This window comes from Daktulosphaira vitifoliae, unplaced genomic scaffold, assembly GCF_025091365.1.
Source record: "Daktulosphaira vitifoliae isolate Bord-2020 unplaced genomic scaffold, ASM2509136v1 Scaffold_254, whole genome shotgun sequence".
Taxonomy (NCBI): domain Eukaryota; kingdom Metazoa; phylum Arthropoda; class Insecta; order Hemiptera; family Phylloxeridae; genus Daktulosphaira; species Daktulosphaira vitifoliae.
Window position 1 is genome coordinate 3,192 of NW_026099820.1, and position 14,873 is coordinate 18,064.

The following is a 14,873-nucleotide window of genomic DNA, read 5'->3' on the forward strand; positions in this document are numbered from 1 at the left end:
ATAGATAATAAAGTGATGAATGTTAACTGCAATTTATTACAAATAGTATTTATAATTTAATACTAATTATAATCAATGATAAAACCAATCGAGGGAATACCATTAAACATTTTAGTATCTTTTTTTTGTTTTTTTTCACCTGGCTCAAGAACATGTTCAATTGTAAGATCATTGGACCTGTATGGTGTGTACCTAGTAAATGTATTTGTTCTTAAATACATATGACATGTTAGAGGTGTTAAGGATTTCAACATTAAACACCTTTGATAGATAATTGCAACTCAAAAGAGATAAGACCATTTAAAGAAGTCAGATTTTTTATAAATATAACTTGGCAAACATATTTTTTGTTTTAAACAGATTTTTAATTGGTTTTTAGCTTTAGTACAAAGTTCAGAAGGTTGATAGAATATTCATTTAATGTCATTTTTTGTTAATATTTTTAAATTTTAGAGTTGGGTTTATTTTAGATTATGATTTCATTTTTTAGAAAAATGTTCCAATCCCTGATTGAAGTTATAACTATAGATTATACTTTAATTATACACAATTATTACACTAACATCTATTATCTTACAATTGTTTGAAATAATTATGTATATGCTAATAAAAAACAGTTACATTTATTATTTACTAATTTGTAGTACAACTATAAGTTTTAATGTTCTATTATTATATCATTTAATTACACTCACTATTTATAAGACTTTATTAAATACTGTTATTTATTATGAACAAATAATTACAAAAGTTAGTATATTAATTATATTATAATTATTGTACCAAATTTTATTGAGATCATTTTTTAAAAATGTAATCCAATTCTAAATAATTTGTACTTAAAAAACTAATAAAATATAAAAAAGTGATATGTTTTGCAATAAAAGGATGATTTATAGTAAACATACAAATAATCATCACATTATTAGTTTTTATTCCAATTATTTGAGCTCAGCTTTACCTTACAATGATTTGACAGAATTTTTACAGCAATTGTCGAGCTAATGCCACCTCATTATGAGTAGGGAACTATTAAAGGGTGTGTGTTACTGTTAAAGTTTCCATATAGTTACACATCTAGAAACTAACAGCAAACAGTGCAAATTATCAGTACTAATATGCCACACCACACCCTAGTAAATATCAAATAAAATGTCTTTAAAAAACATCAAAATTAAAAACTGTTATCTTCAGTATAATATTGTAAGCAATTAAAAAAGTAATTGCTTTAAACAATTAAAATATCAATGTTTAAAATAGTATTTAAAACTTATGTTTTCAAATCAATGTTGTAAACTTAGAAACCATTAATATAGATATCCAACTTAGATATCATTAAAAAATTTAAACTAAATTATATTAGTTAATAACAAAATTCATAATATAAACTATTCTAAAATTTATTTAATATTCCTAATTCAAATAGTTTTCATTATAATAATATAATTAATCGTAACCCATCATAAAAGCTTCTGCGTAAGCTAAATCATAATCAATTCTTCTTCCTTTAACTCTACGCCCAATGGGTTCTAAATCTGCATAACACTTGTCAAAAACTTTTTCAACAGCTGCTTTTGCTTCTTCTAATGTTACATCTCTAACAGCTAACACAGATACTGTAGCTTTGTGTTTAACACAGTCCTAAAAAAACAAAAGGTAATAATATATATTATCAACTTTTTTTTTAAACTAGTCTGATAAATTTGACTCTTTACTTGCCCCTCCGGAGAGGAATGGAAAATTGCAATTTTTGCATGAAAAGTTAACATTTTCAATTTAACTATTGAAAATGTTCTCAAAATATAAACTTATATAAAAAACTTCAAAAATATATTAAATTAAAGCTTAAGTTACATACGCTAAATTTAAAAACTTTTGTCTAGGCAACTCTTTATGAGCTTCCATAGTTTAAAAAACATATATTTTTGCATTAAAATTTTTTTTATAAGTATTTGAAAAATATTTATATTTGACATATTTCTTTTTAAATCGGTTCATTGATTCTTATAAAAGGAAATTCTAAACTTAAAATACACATATAAAAAGAAGGCATTTTTCAACTTAACTTTTGAAAATACTTTTATATATGAGGCACATAGAGCCAAAACAGCCTAACCCACAAAAGCGAAATCGTGCAGGACAGGCATTTAAAGTTTTGATTATTTTCAATATTTTTTTTTTTTTTAAACCCACCCCAAGGAAAATAACAATAATTTATTAGTATATATATATCCTTGCCTTTTAAACCATCTATAAAGTATTAGTCAATTAAAATTGGTTAAGTTTTTGATGTGGGTAAGACCACTATAATTTTTTATTAAATAGAGTTTTCTGTGGTTTAGGCCAACTTATAGGATATTTATTATTCACTTTTATTCACACAACATAAAAATATGATGTAAATAATTGTATTAGTTTATTAGTAACTTTTTTAAATAATATTGTAATTAAATTCTAGTACAGAATGATTATTAACAATGAGATTATTACTCAACTTAACGAAACAAAAAAATAAAATCACTTTTAATAGTGTGTAACAATATTTCAGTTAATAATATTTTACTTTTAATAAATTTGATTAACTTGAAAATTTGGTATTTATAAATTTTTAACATTATTATCACATAATAGTCTTCAGTATTGAATAATATTAATAAACAATATTATAATTATAACTAAACCAAATAAAATAAAATAAAAATAGCTTTTAACAATATAACTCACTAAAATTCAGATGGCTTAATCCACTAGCATAGGGTTGGGCCATTATGGTTCTGAAATTATATTTCGTAATCACAGTGCCAAAAACAATTTATGTAATGCCATTTAATGAATAATTTTTTTTGTGGGATAGACCATAGTGGATTTCAAATATTATATAAACAGAATTTGAATTTTGTGGGTTAGGCTGTTTTGGACCTATACACCTCATATATATCTTAAATTAAAACTTATGTAATAAACTTTAATTTGAAAAAAAATTGTTGACCTTTATAAATGTCATTATGGTAAAAACAAATATCAGAGTTAAAATAAAAAGAACAATTTGAATATAAAAATTACACAATGTAGATAAATTGTTATACAAAAACTTATTTAAAAGTATTATTAAGAAATTAGTGTATACTCCGTTGGCTCTTTTAAGAAGGGTAAGTTTTTTTTGTATTTTTTAAGTTTTTTAAAGTTGTAAATAAACCATTTTGAGAACTACAACCTCCATCAAAAAAATTAAATTTAGTACTTTCTTTGTGTACATTTTTTATTATTACTATTTTTATTGTAATTACTTTTTAAAAAAATTACAACTGCAAATTTTTTATTTTAAAATTCTTTACAAGGGAAGGCCAAAATGATGAGGTCACCAATTTTCATAAAAGTTATATATATAACTTGTTTAGAATATTTTGCTTCCCTTGTTAAGAAAGACTACTGAAATTTTAAACCAGCTTAAATTGTTATTTTTATCTTTGAAAGTATGATGTATTATACCTTATTAAAATGCATAGAAGTGTTAAATGGTTGAGATACAAGGTTCAATTATGTTTAAAATAATCAATTTTCCTACTTTAACGGAAAAACATTTTCGTATTACCAATTAACAAACATTATTGGTAACAAAAAGAAACTAACTTGATGTTTTTTCTTAAAGTTAAAAACAGATGAATGACCTTCTAACATTGATGAAAAAATTCCACAATGTGTTAAATTTGCAGCTCTTATTTCAGTACATGCTAAATGCTCAATATTTCGAAAGTCTAATTTGCGTGTACAACTATCAAACATGTGTATAAGTTCATGAGTAAGTACACCTTGAATTGTTCCTTTAGATGTTGCTGTGTTTTGGCATATAACCACCTAAAAATTAGCCAAAAAATTAATTTTTTACAATAAAAATAAACAGAATAAATTACTTGATTCATTATTGGATCATAGCCACCATGAACAGTCGTATCACAAAGTTCACATGCTATATGCCTTGATGGGTTTACTTCACTAAATCATCATATTATAAAGAATATCTTATTTTATATATTTATTTATTTCATATATTTGTATACTTGAGTATCTCATTTTTTAATAGAATAACTTACTGTGTATTTAATTACATTTGACATGGCCACAGGGAATTGATGGCTAGTCATTGAAATCTAGAAATTATGTGAAAAAAAGAGACATGGTACAGGATTCGAACCAACGACTCAAGGTGTCATAGAGAAAAACCTTACCCCTAGATCAACATGCACTTATGTTTCAGATCCTGATACAATTTCATATAGATTGATAACATAATATATGGCAAAAAATAACACAGTACCATGTCACATTTATAAGTTGTGTAATGTACAATATGAAACTTAATTTAAATAATATTAAGACAAAATATCAATAAGAATATAAAAAAAATTGAATCATTAAAAATCTCTGATAATATTACATTTTTTAAATATGAAAAACCATAATAGAAAATTTCACCATTACATTTATAAATGAAATAAAAATCAATAGAACTCACCAGCCTGCTTTCTTTAAAGCACCAAACATTACTTTGACTAAAGGACCTATTATGGATAAATTCATTAAAATTAAATCATTAACGACAAAAATTACGAAAAATGTTGTATCTAGTAATTTTTAATAATAACATGGTATTACAATTTAAGTACTCACTATTATTTATGCAATATTTAACTTTTCCTTCACATTTAATTTTTTCGAAATTTTCATTTCCTCGTCCTTCAAATAAAACATTTTTGACAGTCGGCTTAAAATTACCTCTCCTCTCAGGGAATAAATCAAAACCCCAACCATCGTAATTATCTGTTTTTGATGATTGTCGATTACTATTTTTACCTTCTTGATTCATTGTGAAGAAAAATAAATAATATATACTAATAAAAACCTAGCAAAAATAAAGACTTTAAGTTTTAAATTCGTTAACATAAGTTACAATTAAATAACAAATCAAGTTTAATTTTCAGAATTATTAAAATTCCTAATTTATTTTAGATAAGTTTCATCCCGGCGTATTTGTTATCAGTGATAACCAGTATTGCTGGTAGAGACGGACATTATCAAATATTTTGATTACCAGATATATCAAATAATCATTCAATTGTTATTATCCAACAACTAGTTTTTGACTATCGAACTTCCGAGTGAATTATTCGAAAGTTTACATTCAAATTAAAATTACTGGTTAAATTTTTCAATCAAATAAATACTACGGAATGAAATTTGCACGACTATGTTCGGTCTTAGTTAAAAAAAAACTCAACTATATTTTACTTAATAGTTCGAAAATATTTAGTCAGTCAAATAATTTATTTATTGTTTCATTTAGTTGTTTTAATTCACATAATATGCTGAATGGTTGATAACATTCGTCAGTCATAATCAATAGTTCGATACCAAAATATTATCGAATAACATTTGTTTTTGTCTATAATTTTTGAAAACAACAGGATACATGGATAGTTTTAGACTAGAATAGTTCAATAGAAGTGACCATCAATTTGGTTCTATCTTTTTCCTTTCTTTCATTTATTTTTAATATAAAAAAAGTAAAAAATTTGTTTTATAGTATGAAGATGCTTTTGTTTAATTTAAAACATTCTAATTTGTTATCGTTATAACAACATAATTTGAAATTTGTTTTTTGTATACTCAATGATAACACCAGCACAAATAAAAAAAAAAGTTGTCTGTACTTTTGACCGGACCCCCCCCCCCTTTGGACATCTATTTCGACCTGTTGAATCTGAATTTGATATCCGTTTGGTCCGGTCACCCTCCAGATTTGAGTAAAATGCAAAAAACCCAAAAATTTATGAAAAACTGCAATCACAGCGATGAAAACATTTTTGTGGACTCAGATCAAGTATGATTTTTATGTATATCAATTTACTAAATCTGAATGTCAATTAGCCCGTGGAGCCGTCAAAATTTTAAAAAAATTGCAATAAATCATGAAAACTCGAAAAAGATAAAAAAAATTTTTTTGATTCAGATTGAGTATGGTTTTTATGTATTTTGTTCTACTGAATTTGAAGTTTTATTGACCCATTAATGTTTTAAAATGTTAAAAAAATCTGGAAAATTGCAGTTATAAATATGAGAAAAAATCTATTTAACACTATTATTAATGACTTAACAAAGCAAAGAAAGTAGGCCCGCAGTCGTCGTCATCAAGCGACTGCAGCTCTTCAGTAGTGGGAAACTTGGCTACTAGAGAGTATACTATTACAATCTTTGTAATAAAAGTCCTGATTCATTTCGTTACGTTTGTGGCGAGTTTCTCACAAGACAAGGCCTACTTTCTCACCCTGATCAGACGTTGATACGGGGTTTACAGTTCCCTGCATCGTAAAGTACTTATCACTTGTACCTGTCATGACGGCACACTGCTGTTAATCCAGGGACTCTGCCAGATGGTTCTGTTGACAACCATCACCACGTGGAGGTGCCCTAGTTGCAGGCACAAGCAATCATAAGGAATTTTTAATGGATCTCAAATTAGAACTCTTGTGGGATGCAAATTTTATAGGATACAATGTTCACAGGTGGGTCCAGTCAAAAGTACAGACAACTTTTTTTTTTGTGTGCCGGTGTAACTTTTCTAGAAAAATTTGAAGTAATTTATAATAACTACTTTATAAAACATTGATTCCACAAATTTTTGTTTTTTCTACCTAAAACAACTTAGGGTGTGAAATTAAATTATTTTTAATAAATTCAAATACTAAAATAATATAACTTACAATTTAAACATTTATCTTAAATTAGGGTAAAATTCATGTACAATGAACTAGTTAAATTATTTATTCGACTTTATTTTTGGATCAATGATAATAATTTGTAAATCCATTACATTTGTGCCGGTGTGACCAATTTTCAAGAGGTCTAAACCATTATTGAATTTAGAATAAAATGTATAACTATCATTGTTTATAATGTACATCAACGGGTCTAGACCTTCAGTTACAGCTTTTTTCAGTAAATTTGGGTATCCAAAAGCACCACAGGCATCAGTTGGACCATCAATTCCATCTGTTCCTCCACTAAAGAACATTATATCAAAATTATTTTCATTAATTTCATCTAAATCTATTGATGTTCTTAAAGCCAACTCTTGATTTCTCCCTCCAATGCCATTTCCTTTTAAAATTACTGTAGTTTCCCCACCACCAAACAAACACAACCCACAACCTTTTTGTGATGCTTTTTTTACTTTATTCAACAAATCATCAAGATTTATTTCACAATTTAAAGTTAAAATGTTTTTAAGGAGTAATTTTTTCAAATTTACATCTTCATCATTTAGGTACAATTTGCAAATAAATTTGATAAGATTTGAGTAAAGTTTGGACACTTCTTTAATATTACCTTGTATAGAATCAGAAAGTAATACAGAAACATACTGAGTTGTCTTATTGACTCCTGTATTTAGTGCAATTTTATTATTACCAACAATTATATTGTGAACTTTTGTAAAATCTATATCAGTATCTATTTTATTTTTTAATATAGCATCAAGTACAGTTTTTGGTAATTTATCTATAACATTTAAATTTTTTATTATTTTAAGTGGCACTTCATTACTATCTTCATTAAGAACAGTTGGTCCACTGGCAATAGCATTCATTGGATCTCCAATTATGTCTGATAAAATTAATGAAACAACAGTAGCATTATTGACAAATTTGATAAATCTCCCACCTTTAACATTTGATAAAGCTTTTCTGACAGAATTCAATTGATTTATTGATGCCCCACAAGATCCCAATAAATTTATTGCACAAATTTTATCTGAAAGTGGAACTGTTGGTGAAGACAATAAAGCTGATCCTCCCCCTGAGATTAGAACTATTAAAACATCATTAGGATTTAAACTTTTAACAAAATTCTTAATATCATTAGTATTATTAACTGCATTTTGATCAGGTATATTATTTTCGGCACCTTCAAGCACAGAAATTACAGAATCTTTCACAGTTACACGAGTCCCAAAAGGTACACTTAATACAGCTTTTTTTAAATGACCATCTAGAATTTTTTCCATCTCTAAAGCCATACTTAATACAGCTTTACCAAATCCAACCATATAAATTTTTTCTGGTATTGGAATTTGGATATTATTTACACACAATACATATTTTCTGAATGTGACAGAGTTTCGAATTATGTTCCTAGGTATAACAGACATTATACATTCTTGGAAAATATTTGTTATATTCTTCTTCATTTCGTTCATGAATATAAAAGATAATCAACCAATATCTACAAATAAAGATAATTTTTTAGTTCATATCATTTATACTAATCAATTTTGAAACATAGTATTACTATAGTTATATTTACTCTAATATAACAAAACTATTATTTATTTTACATTGAAGATTTTAACTACCACTTTTGTATCTTTACTAGTTTTTCATTTTTAATAAAATCTTTCTATAAAGTTTAATTTATATTTTATTAGTTTTCAGATAAAAAAAGGTATAATATAAATGTTTGAATCCTATACTATTTTAAATTATAAATAACCATGAGAAAATATGTACTTGCACCAAGCTATCAATTTTCGAAACAAACAAATGCCGAATAATTTATTCTTTCTCGGTATATTCACACAAATTAAAAAAAAATATCTTCATAAATAACTTAAACATGAAATGATAACATTCTAAGAACCAGGTTATGGACATTTCGATATGTAAGCAAAAAGTAGCAGCTATTTTATTGTAGGTATTGGTATTATCATTTTGTTGTCATGATAAGAACTAATATCGGTTGAGTGAAAATATATATTACAAGAATTTTACTTTTAGTCATTTTATTTCATAAATTTTTCATTTTTTATATAATATTATATTTAATATAATAGTTTATGTTTGCGTTGTAAAAAACTGCATTCACTCAAGAATTACTACCAAAAATGATGATTATAAAATGTTTAAAAAACCAAAGGATTTTCCTTGGTTAGGTTTTTTTTATTATAAATTAATAAAAATAATATTTGTATCTTAAAAAATCTTAAATTTATTCAATAGTTATAAAAAATGGTTACAAAATTGCAACAGAAATGATTTGTCAGACAAATCAATTGATACATTGAATAAGTTTTATATGGTTTTTAATGTTCATTTCAGACCTTATATGTTTTCTAACCCAGAAAATTTTTTCAAAGAGTAAGGGCTTAAATTGTCTGAATGACAAATGAAATTTTAACTAATTTAAGTGGTATTGCTCCTCCTAATTTAAGTGGTGTAACAGTCTTATTGCATTTTATCCTGAGAAAACTCTTATTGTTTGAAAATTTTAATGTTGATATGGCTGATAACCATGATTTAAGTTTTTCTGCTATAAATAACCTTACTTATGTATGTGACTATCTAGTTAAGAAATTACTAAAAAAAACATAATAGTGGTACATGTATTAGTTATGCTAAATCTCAAAATAAGTTAGATGAATCGTTTTTTTTACATATTTTAAGGCTTACTATAATGAAAATATATCCACTTATGGAAATTTAAATACTCCACCTAATGTGTTTGTAAATTATATAATATTTTTATAGAAGAATTTCCAATAATTGCTGTAAACAATAATATAGGAAAAAAATAAAAAAAGGAATAAATAATATTACTTTTAAGCATCCATGTCCAAACTTTGATTATGAGTTTTTAAAAACCTTACACAACACTGAAAATATTTAGTTCTTTAAAATTTTTAAACAAAATTTTTGGTCCGTTCTGATTATTCTATGTAAGAACTAATATAACATAAAATGAATATAAATATATGTATATATGACGACTGTGATTGGACACGATGACTTATCAGGCGATCGATCTAGTTTGTTATTTTGTTTGTTTGTATATTTCCCGTAGAGAGGAAACTTTGAAATAATTGCGCCATCAACTATTTTATAAGTATTTTCCGATTACCCCACATTTTAAAATTTTATGTTCCGGAAATATTTTTGTCGCTAGGTGCTCGCCGAATATTCATCCTATGAAATTTCTATAACAAAATTTGATTGCACTCCCCAGGGGCATAGATATAAATTTTCAAGGGAGGTCCACATTTTTTCAAAGTGATGAGTAAAAAGGTCTTTACAAACTAAAAAATCTTTATTTACACGTGTTAAAGCTTAAAAAGAACAGTATAGCATAGTTGGGACAAGTATAGACGATAACTGACCAGGAGCGTCATTTCAACTTTTTTGTTAAAAAATGTTGGCAGGCCATTTAGCCTCATATACCAGGCCACAATTGTTACTACCTTTTAATGGTGAACATTTTTTGGGAGTCCTTTTTATAAAAGTTGTATTTATTTTGTTGGGTGGCGCAATATAAATTAACCTTGATAAGTTTTCACCTAGATTTATTAAATGCATAAAAAAACATAATTTAAAAATTTGAGATTGAAAAAACATTTTACAGGTTGCTCAACACGATTTTCGTACCAAAAACAACATCCTAATTATTAAATTACTAAAATTCTAAATTTTAATAAATTATAATCAGTATACATAATATTTTGTATTTTTAATGTAATAAACAATAATTTTATAATTTTCTAAAATTTATATTGATTACACAATTATAATAAAACGTCTAATTACAGGTTACTTTTCGGATCAATCTAAAAAAGGTCAAATATTTTTTTGTTTTAAAAAATTGATGATTAAGATCAATGGTGCTCGTTTGGGGGGGGGTGACTTTAAATATAATACCACTAGTTATAGGTATAAACAATTGTCAAATTAAATATAATAAAATAAACTACAATACTCATATTATTTAAAGAACGCAGTAGAAAATAGGAACGAAAATAATAATTATAGCGATTATAACCGCTATAACCGTAGCAACCGATAACGACGAGCGTACACGTATTAATTCTAAAAATAAATTACCACATTTAGTAATATACTAATATTTTTAAAGAACATTAAAAAATATATATTTTTAATGACTTGTTTTTTAGCTTCGATGCGAAGCTGAGAAGGTATTGGTTTTACTAAGATGTGTTTATTTTTTTTTGTTTCTGTTACCACTTTTTCTGAGCTCTCACCGAACCGATTTCTTTCAATGATACGTCAAAAGATCACAACAAATCGTATCTAGTCGAAGACATTACCCTCAAAAATTGAAAAAAATTCCCTCGTTCCCCGTAAATGGGGGAAACCTCCAAAAAAATTATAAATTTAAAAATCGCTTATTTTCGAAATTTTTTCAATTTTTTTTACTTAAAAACCATAACTTTTTCAAAAATGAACATATCAATATAATTCTTTTTTATATAGATGCATAATATCATTACCTTTCATTTGGTATATTTTTTTCATAAATTTAACCCTTAACCTGCCCACAAGGGGGGATTTAAAATGACNTAAATCCTCATTCGTATTTGGTATTAACATTAGTACCGATTTTATTCAATGTACCGAACATTTTGGTATTTGCAGTAGATTTTATATTTTCAATAAATAAGCAACAGCAATATCAAAAGGATTTCCGTTCTTTATATAAATTATTTAAAAAGACATATCTTCTTTTTCTACAGCTTTTACAGTCCATTTAAGACCTTCGCTGCCTTCAGATCTCCAAATATGACCCGTCCATTCTAACCTTTTACTTTTTAGAAACGAACTAATAATGGTCTTAATAAACATTTGGTACAATTCTTGGTTAATTCTTCTACTTTATTCACCACTCTCAATTACAGGGTCATAGATTCGATGTAGTACTTTTTTTCAAAAATTTTTATCTTCTAATCTCTCTTAATCACTGACCAGATTTTACACCCATACGTCAAAACCGGTCGTAAAAATCTGGAGTATAGATATGTTTTAGATTGCCTGGATAGTAGTTTGGATTTAAATAATGTCGCAAATGCAAAATATCCCTTGTTCCCTGATGCAATTCTCAATTTAATTTCATTGTGCATATTGTTTCAGCTGTTTATATTAGTTCTCAAGTACCTAAAATCTGTTACTTGTTGAAAGATATATCCATCCACTAGCAAATCAGCTTGTGCTCTCGCTTCTCTTGATACTACTAGGTACTTAGTATTTTCATGATTAACTTTTAATCCAATTGGTTCCATTGCTTTTATTTGGTCTGGAATATACTTCCAGCCTTTGCAGGATTATCATTAACAGAACTTTATAACAGGTGTCTAAAAATGAAATTCCTCTATAGTTAGTTGTTTTCATCGGGTCTCCTTTTTTATACATCGGACATATGATCATATATGGTTTCATAACCTTGACTTATCCAGTAGGTCAAATCTTCTTCCTTACCATGCATTCTATCTTTCCTTAAATTCCGTTCCCTTAAGTCCTCTACACGATAGTGAAGCTCTATGTAATTTTCTCATCTTCTCTTTGACTGTCCTGCCCTAACAGCAGAAATAAAATGTTTAGCCTCTCAGCCTGCCACAATATTAATCCCTCTTCTATAGCTAATACTCTTAATTTCTGTTCTTCTATTATAATGACATGTAAATTACATTAATTATGTATTTCCATTATTTCTTTCCTGAAGAGTTCCGGCTTTACCATTTAATCTCTAATTATTTTATTACTATTATTATTTTGTAGTTATTTATTTATCTATTTTTTATCTTCTTCCTTTCGAGTACCATCGACTCCAGTGTCTTGTGTCATTTATCAGTCTCAGTATTCGGTTGTCGCTGTCCGGCTTACTGTTTAAAGTAAAGTCTTTGTTTATTCCTGTTCAAACCTATATACTCTTTTCCTCCACATTTCAGAGTATTTGTGTCTTGCACTTCGTCAGCATCTTATACCTAGGTGTTACTCTTATTCTCCCTTCCTATAACAACAGCCTTTCGACACCCACAGCTAACCCGGAGTGTCACCCGAGCACGGTGACTGCTGTACGACAACACACACGTGAATACCTAGACAGCAGGCACCACATCATCCATCTTCCTGCTATATTTTTGTTCGTTTCATTTTACTGTGTTACGACAATTCTCAGTTTACCTAAAGTGTAACTAAAGATAATCGAAACAAAAATGTTTAATTTATTATTATTCTATAAGTAATTGAGTGGGTTATGATAAAAAAATCACTCTGTATATATTATTGTAATGCAACCCTTGGTAGTTTCTTAAAAAGTATATATAGAACCATATGTCTTATGCTCTTGTTTCCTCTATCACCTCATCTCCCTATGTAAATATTAGGTTAATGAAAAAAAATGATGTATAGTTCTAGAAAATGTGTGAACTTTGATTTTTTTGCTGTGTTATCTTTAATTTTTTTGTTTTTCATTTCAGAAATTAACTTAAGTTCCCAGTTTTTTTTTTGTGATTTATTTAGAAGTTTGTTATTGTAATTTTAAATTTATTGAAGGAACTGTTAAATATTATTTGTGTTGTTTGTTTTTTACAAGTTCTGTTTCAGGTGGCTGTCGTAACCAGTGCTCATACCTCATCTGCGGTTCTGTAGGTTTTATTAATTAAAATGTTGAGACATTGAAAATATAAAAAGGTAAACATTATTAAGAAATGATAGGTAATATAAAATAGCTTAATGTTATAAATAGTGATTTATTCAGTTAAGATTATTTTTATAATATTTGATAATGACCAGTAGGTAAATTTTTCACCAATTATAAAATTTAAAAAAAGACATATTTTTATATATATCATTGAAATATTAATTATTTATTGAGTCAAAGTAACTATTATCGATACTTGTTTGTTAATTTGTAGTTGGTGTTTACATATTTATCAATTAATTTATTTTTTATTTAATATAACTGTGATAACTACATTTTAGTCACTTGTTTTATTTATTCATTAGTTAAGTTTATCTTTAGCTCATATTTTTCAATTTTGTGTAGGCGCCCATTCTCATAATTTGTGTGTTATATGAGTAACTAGATGTTTCTTTTAGTATAATATATGGTCAATTCTTTTTCATACCCAAGAGAATTGGTGTTTGGGTGATAACTGTTTATTATGGACAATGTAGTTAATAATACAGATATTGTAAATGAGTAATGCTACTTTAAATTACTTAATTTGATCATGCTATTTTGGTAATATGTATACTTTGTTAATATAAACAAACAAAACTTATCTATATTATTATTAATACAAAATAAAAATCCACTAAAAATGAGTTTTTATTATTTTATAATTGAGTGAAACGTTTAAGAATTTGTAATTTTTTTGTGTTCTATTAGTGTTATTANAACGTTTAAGAATTTGTAAGTGTTTTGTGTTCTATTAGTGTTATTAGCTGTTGGGCTTTGATAACATTCATGTTGTAACAAAAGGAAAAAAAACGCGTTGGTGCTATGTGACTTTGAGTGATCTACATGATTATCTTTTTTGTTGGATGTTTACATGAATCATTTATACTTTTTACAAGTTATAAATAGAATATACAGTCTGGACTTTTGCTTGAGAAAGTGTTAGCTCCGTGAAGGAATATAACTTGCAATAAGTTCGTTGAAAAGAGCAAGAAGGGATAAAAACAGATATTCTCATAGCTAGATTACCTGGACCCACTTACATTAAAAATAGTGACCTCACACTTGAGGACACGCATGCATTAATATGTAAACGTTCTCATCCGAGTAATAACTGTCCTGCACACAATGTACAAATGACTGACTGCTTATTACTCTACATTGCAATATCAATGGGTAGTATTGGATTATTAAATCACAATTTAGCGAACAGAAAAGATGTGGTGATTTTACATAATTTCAATAAGGCATGTCACTATTACTAATATCCTTACAATTTTATCATACTATATAGAAATTTTAATAGATATAAGAATATATAAAATTAACATAAGATACAATTTTTTTTTTCTTTAATT

At 26.6% G+C, this 14,873-nt stretch overlaps 2 protein-coding genes across 6 annotated transcripts; both read right to left on the reverse strand.

Annotated features, from left to right (window-relative positions):
* Positions 1–1,335: 1,335 nt before the first annotated feature.
* LOC126909309 (mitochondrial inner membrane protease ATP23 homolog) lies at positions 1,336–6,742 on the reverse strand. The gene is made up of 5 exons (XM_050691725.1): positions 4,669–6,742; positions 4,514–4,559; positions 3,912–3,993; positions 3,631–3,855; positions 1,336–1,641 (listed from the first exon to the last, which is right to left on the reverse strand). Exons 1-5 carry the CDS (start codon positions 4,862–4,864, stop codon positions 1,447–1,449), a joined length of 744 nt encoding a protein of 247 aa, XP_050547682.1. The 5' UTR covers positions 4,865–6,742; the 3' UTR covers positions 1,336–1,446.
* Positions 6,743–6,809: 67 nt separating this feature from the next.
* Positions 6,810–10,477, reverse strand: LOC126909307 (glycerate kinase-like). 5 transcript variants are annotated; one of them, XM_050691722.1, is made up of 3 exons: positions 8,562–8,844; positions 8,359–8,451; positions 6,810–8,277 (listed from the first exon to the last, which is right to left on the reverse strand). In XM_050691722.1, the coding sequence occupies exon 3, from the start codon at positions 8,249–8,251 to the stop codon at positions 6,815–6,817; it is 1,437 nt and encodes a 478-aa protein (XP_050547679.1). In that variant the 5' UTR covers positions 8,252–8,277; positions 8,359–8,451; positions 8,562–8,844; the 3' UTR covers positions 6,810–6,814. The 5 variants fall into 5 exon arrangements, with proteins under 5 accessions (XP_050547679.1, XP_050547678.1, XP_050547677.1 ...); XM_050691721.1 differs by lacking the exons at positions 8,359–8,451; positions 8,562–8,844 and adding an exon at positions 9,648–10,477; XM_050691720.1 differs by lacking the exon at positions 8,359–8,451.
* Between the last annotated feature and the right edge of the window lie 4,396 nt (positions 10,478–14,873).

Coding starts and splice junctions, on each gene's coding strand:
- LOC126909309 (XM_050691725.1), bottom strand. CDS start 4,864: ATGAATCAAGAAGGTAAAAATAGTAATCGACAATCATCAAAAACAGAT. Junction 4,560..4,668: donor TAAATATTGCATAAATAATA/GTGAGTACTTAA, acceptor TATCCATAATAG/GTCCTTTAGTCAAAGTAATG. Junction 3,994..4,513: donor GCTTTAAAGAAAGCAGGCTG/GTGAGTTCTATT, acceptor ATGATGATTTAG/TGAAGTAAACCCATCAAGGC.
- LOC126909307 (XM_050691721.1), bottom strand. CDS start 8,251: ATGAACGAAATGAAGAAGAATATAACAAATATTTTCCAAGAATGTATA.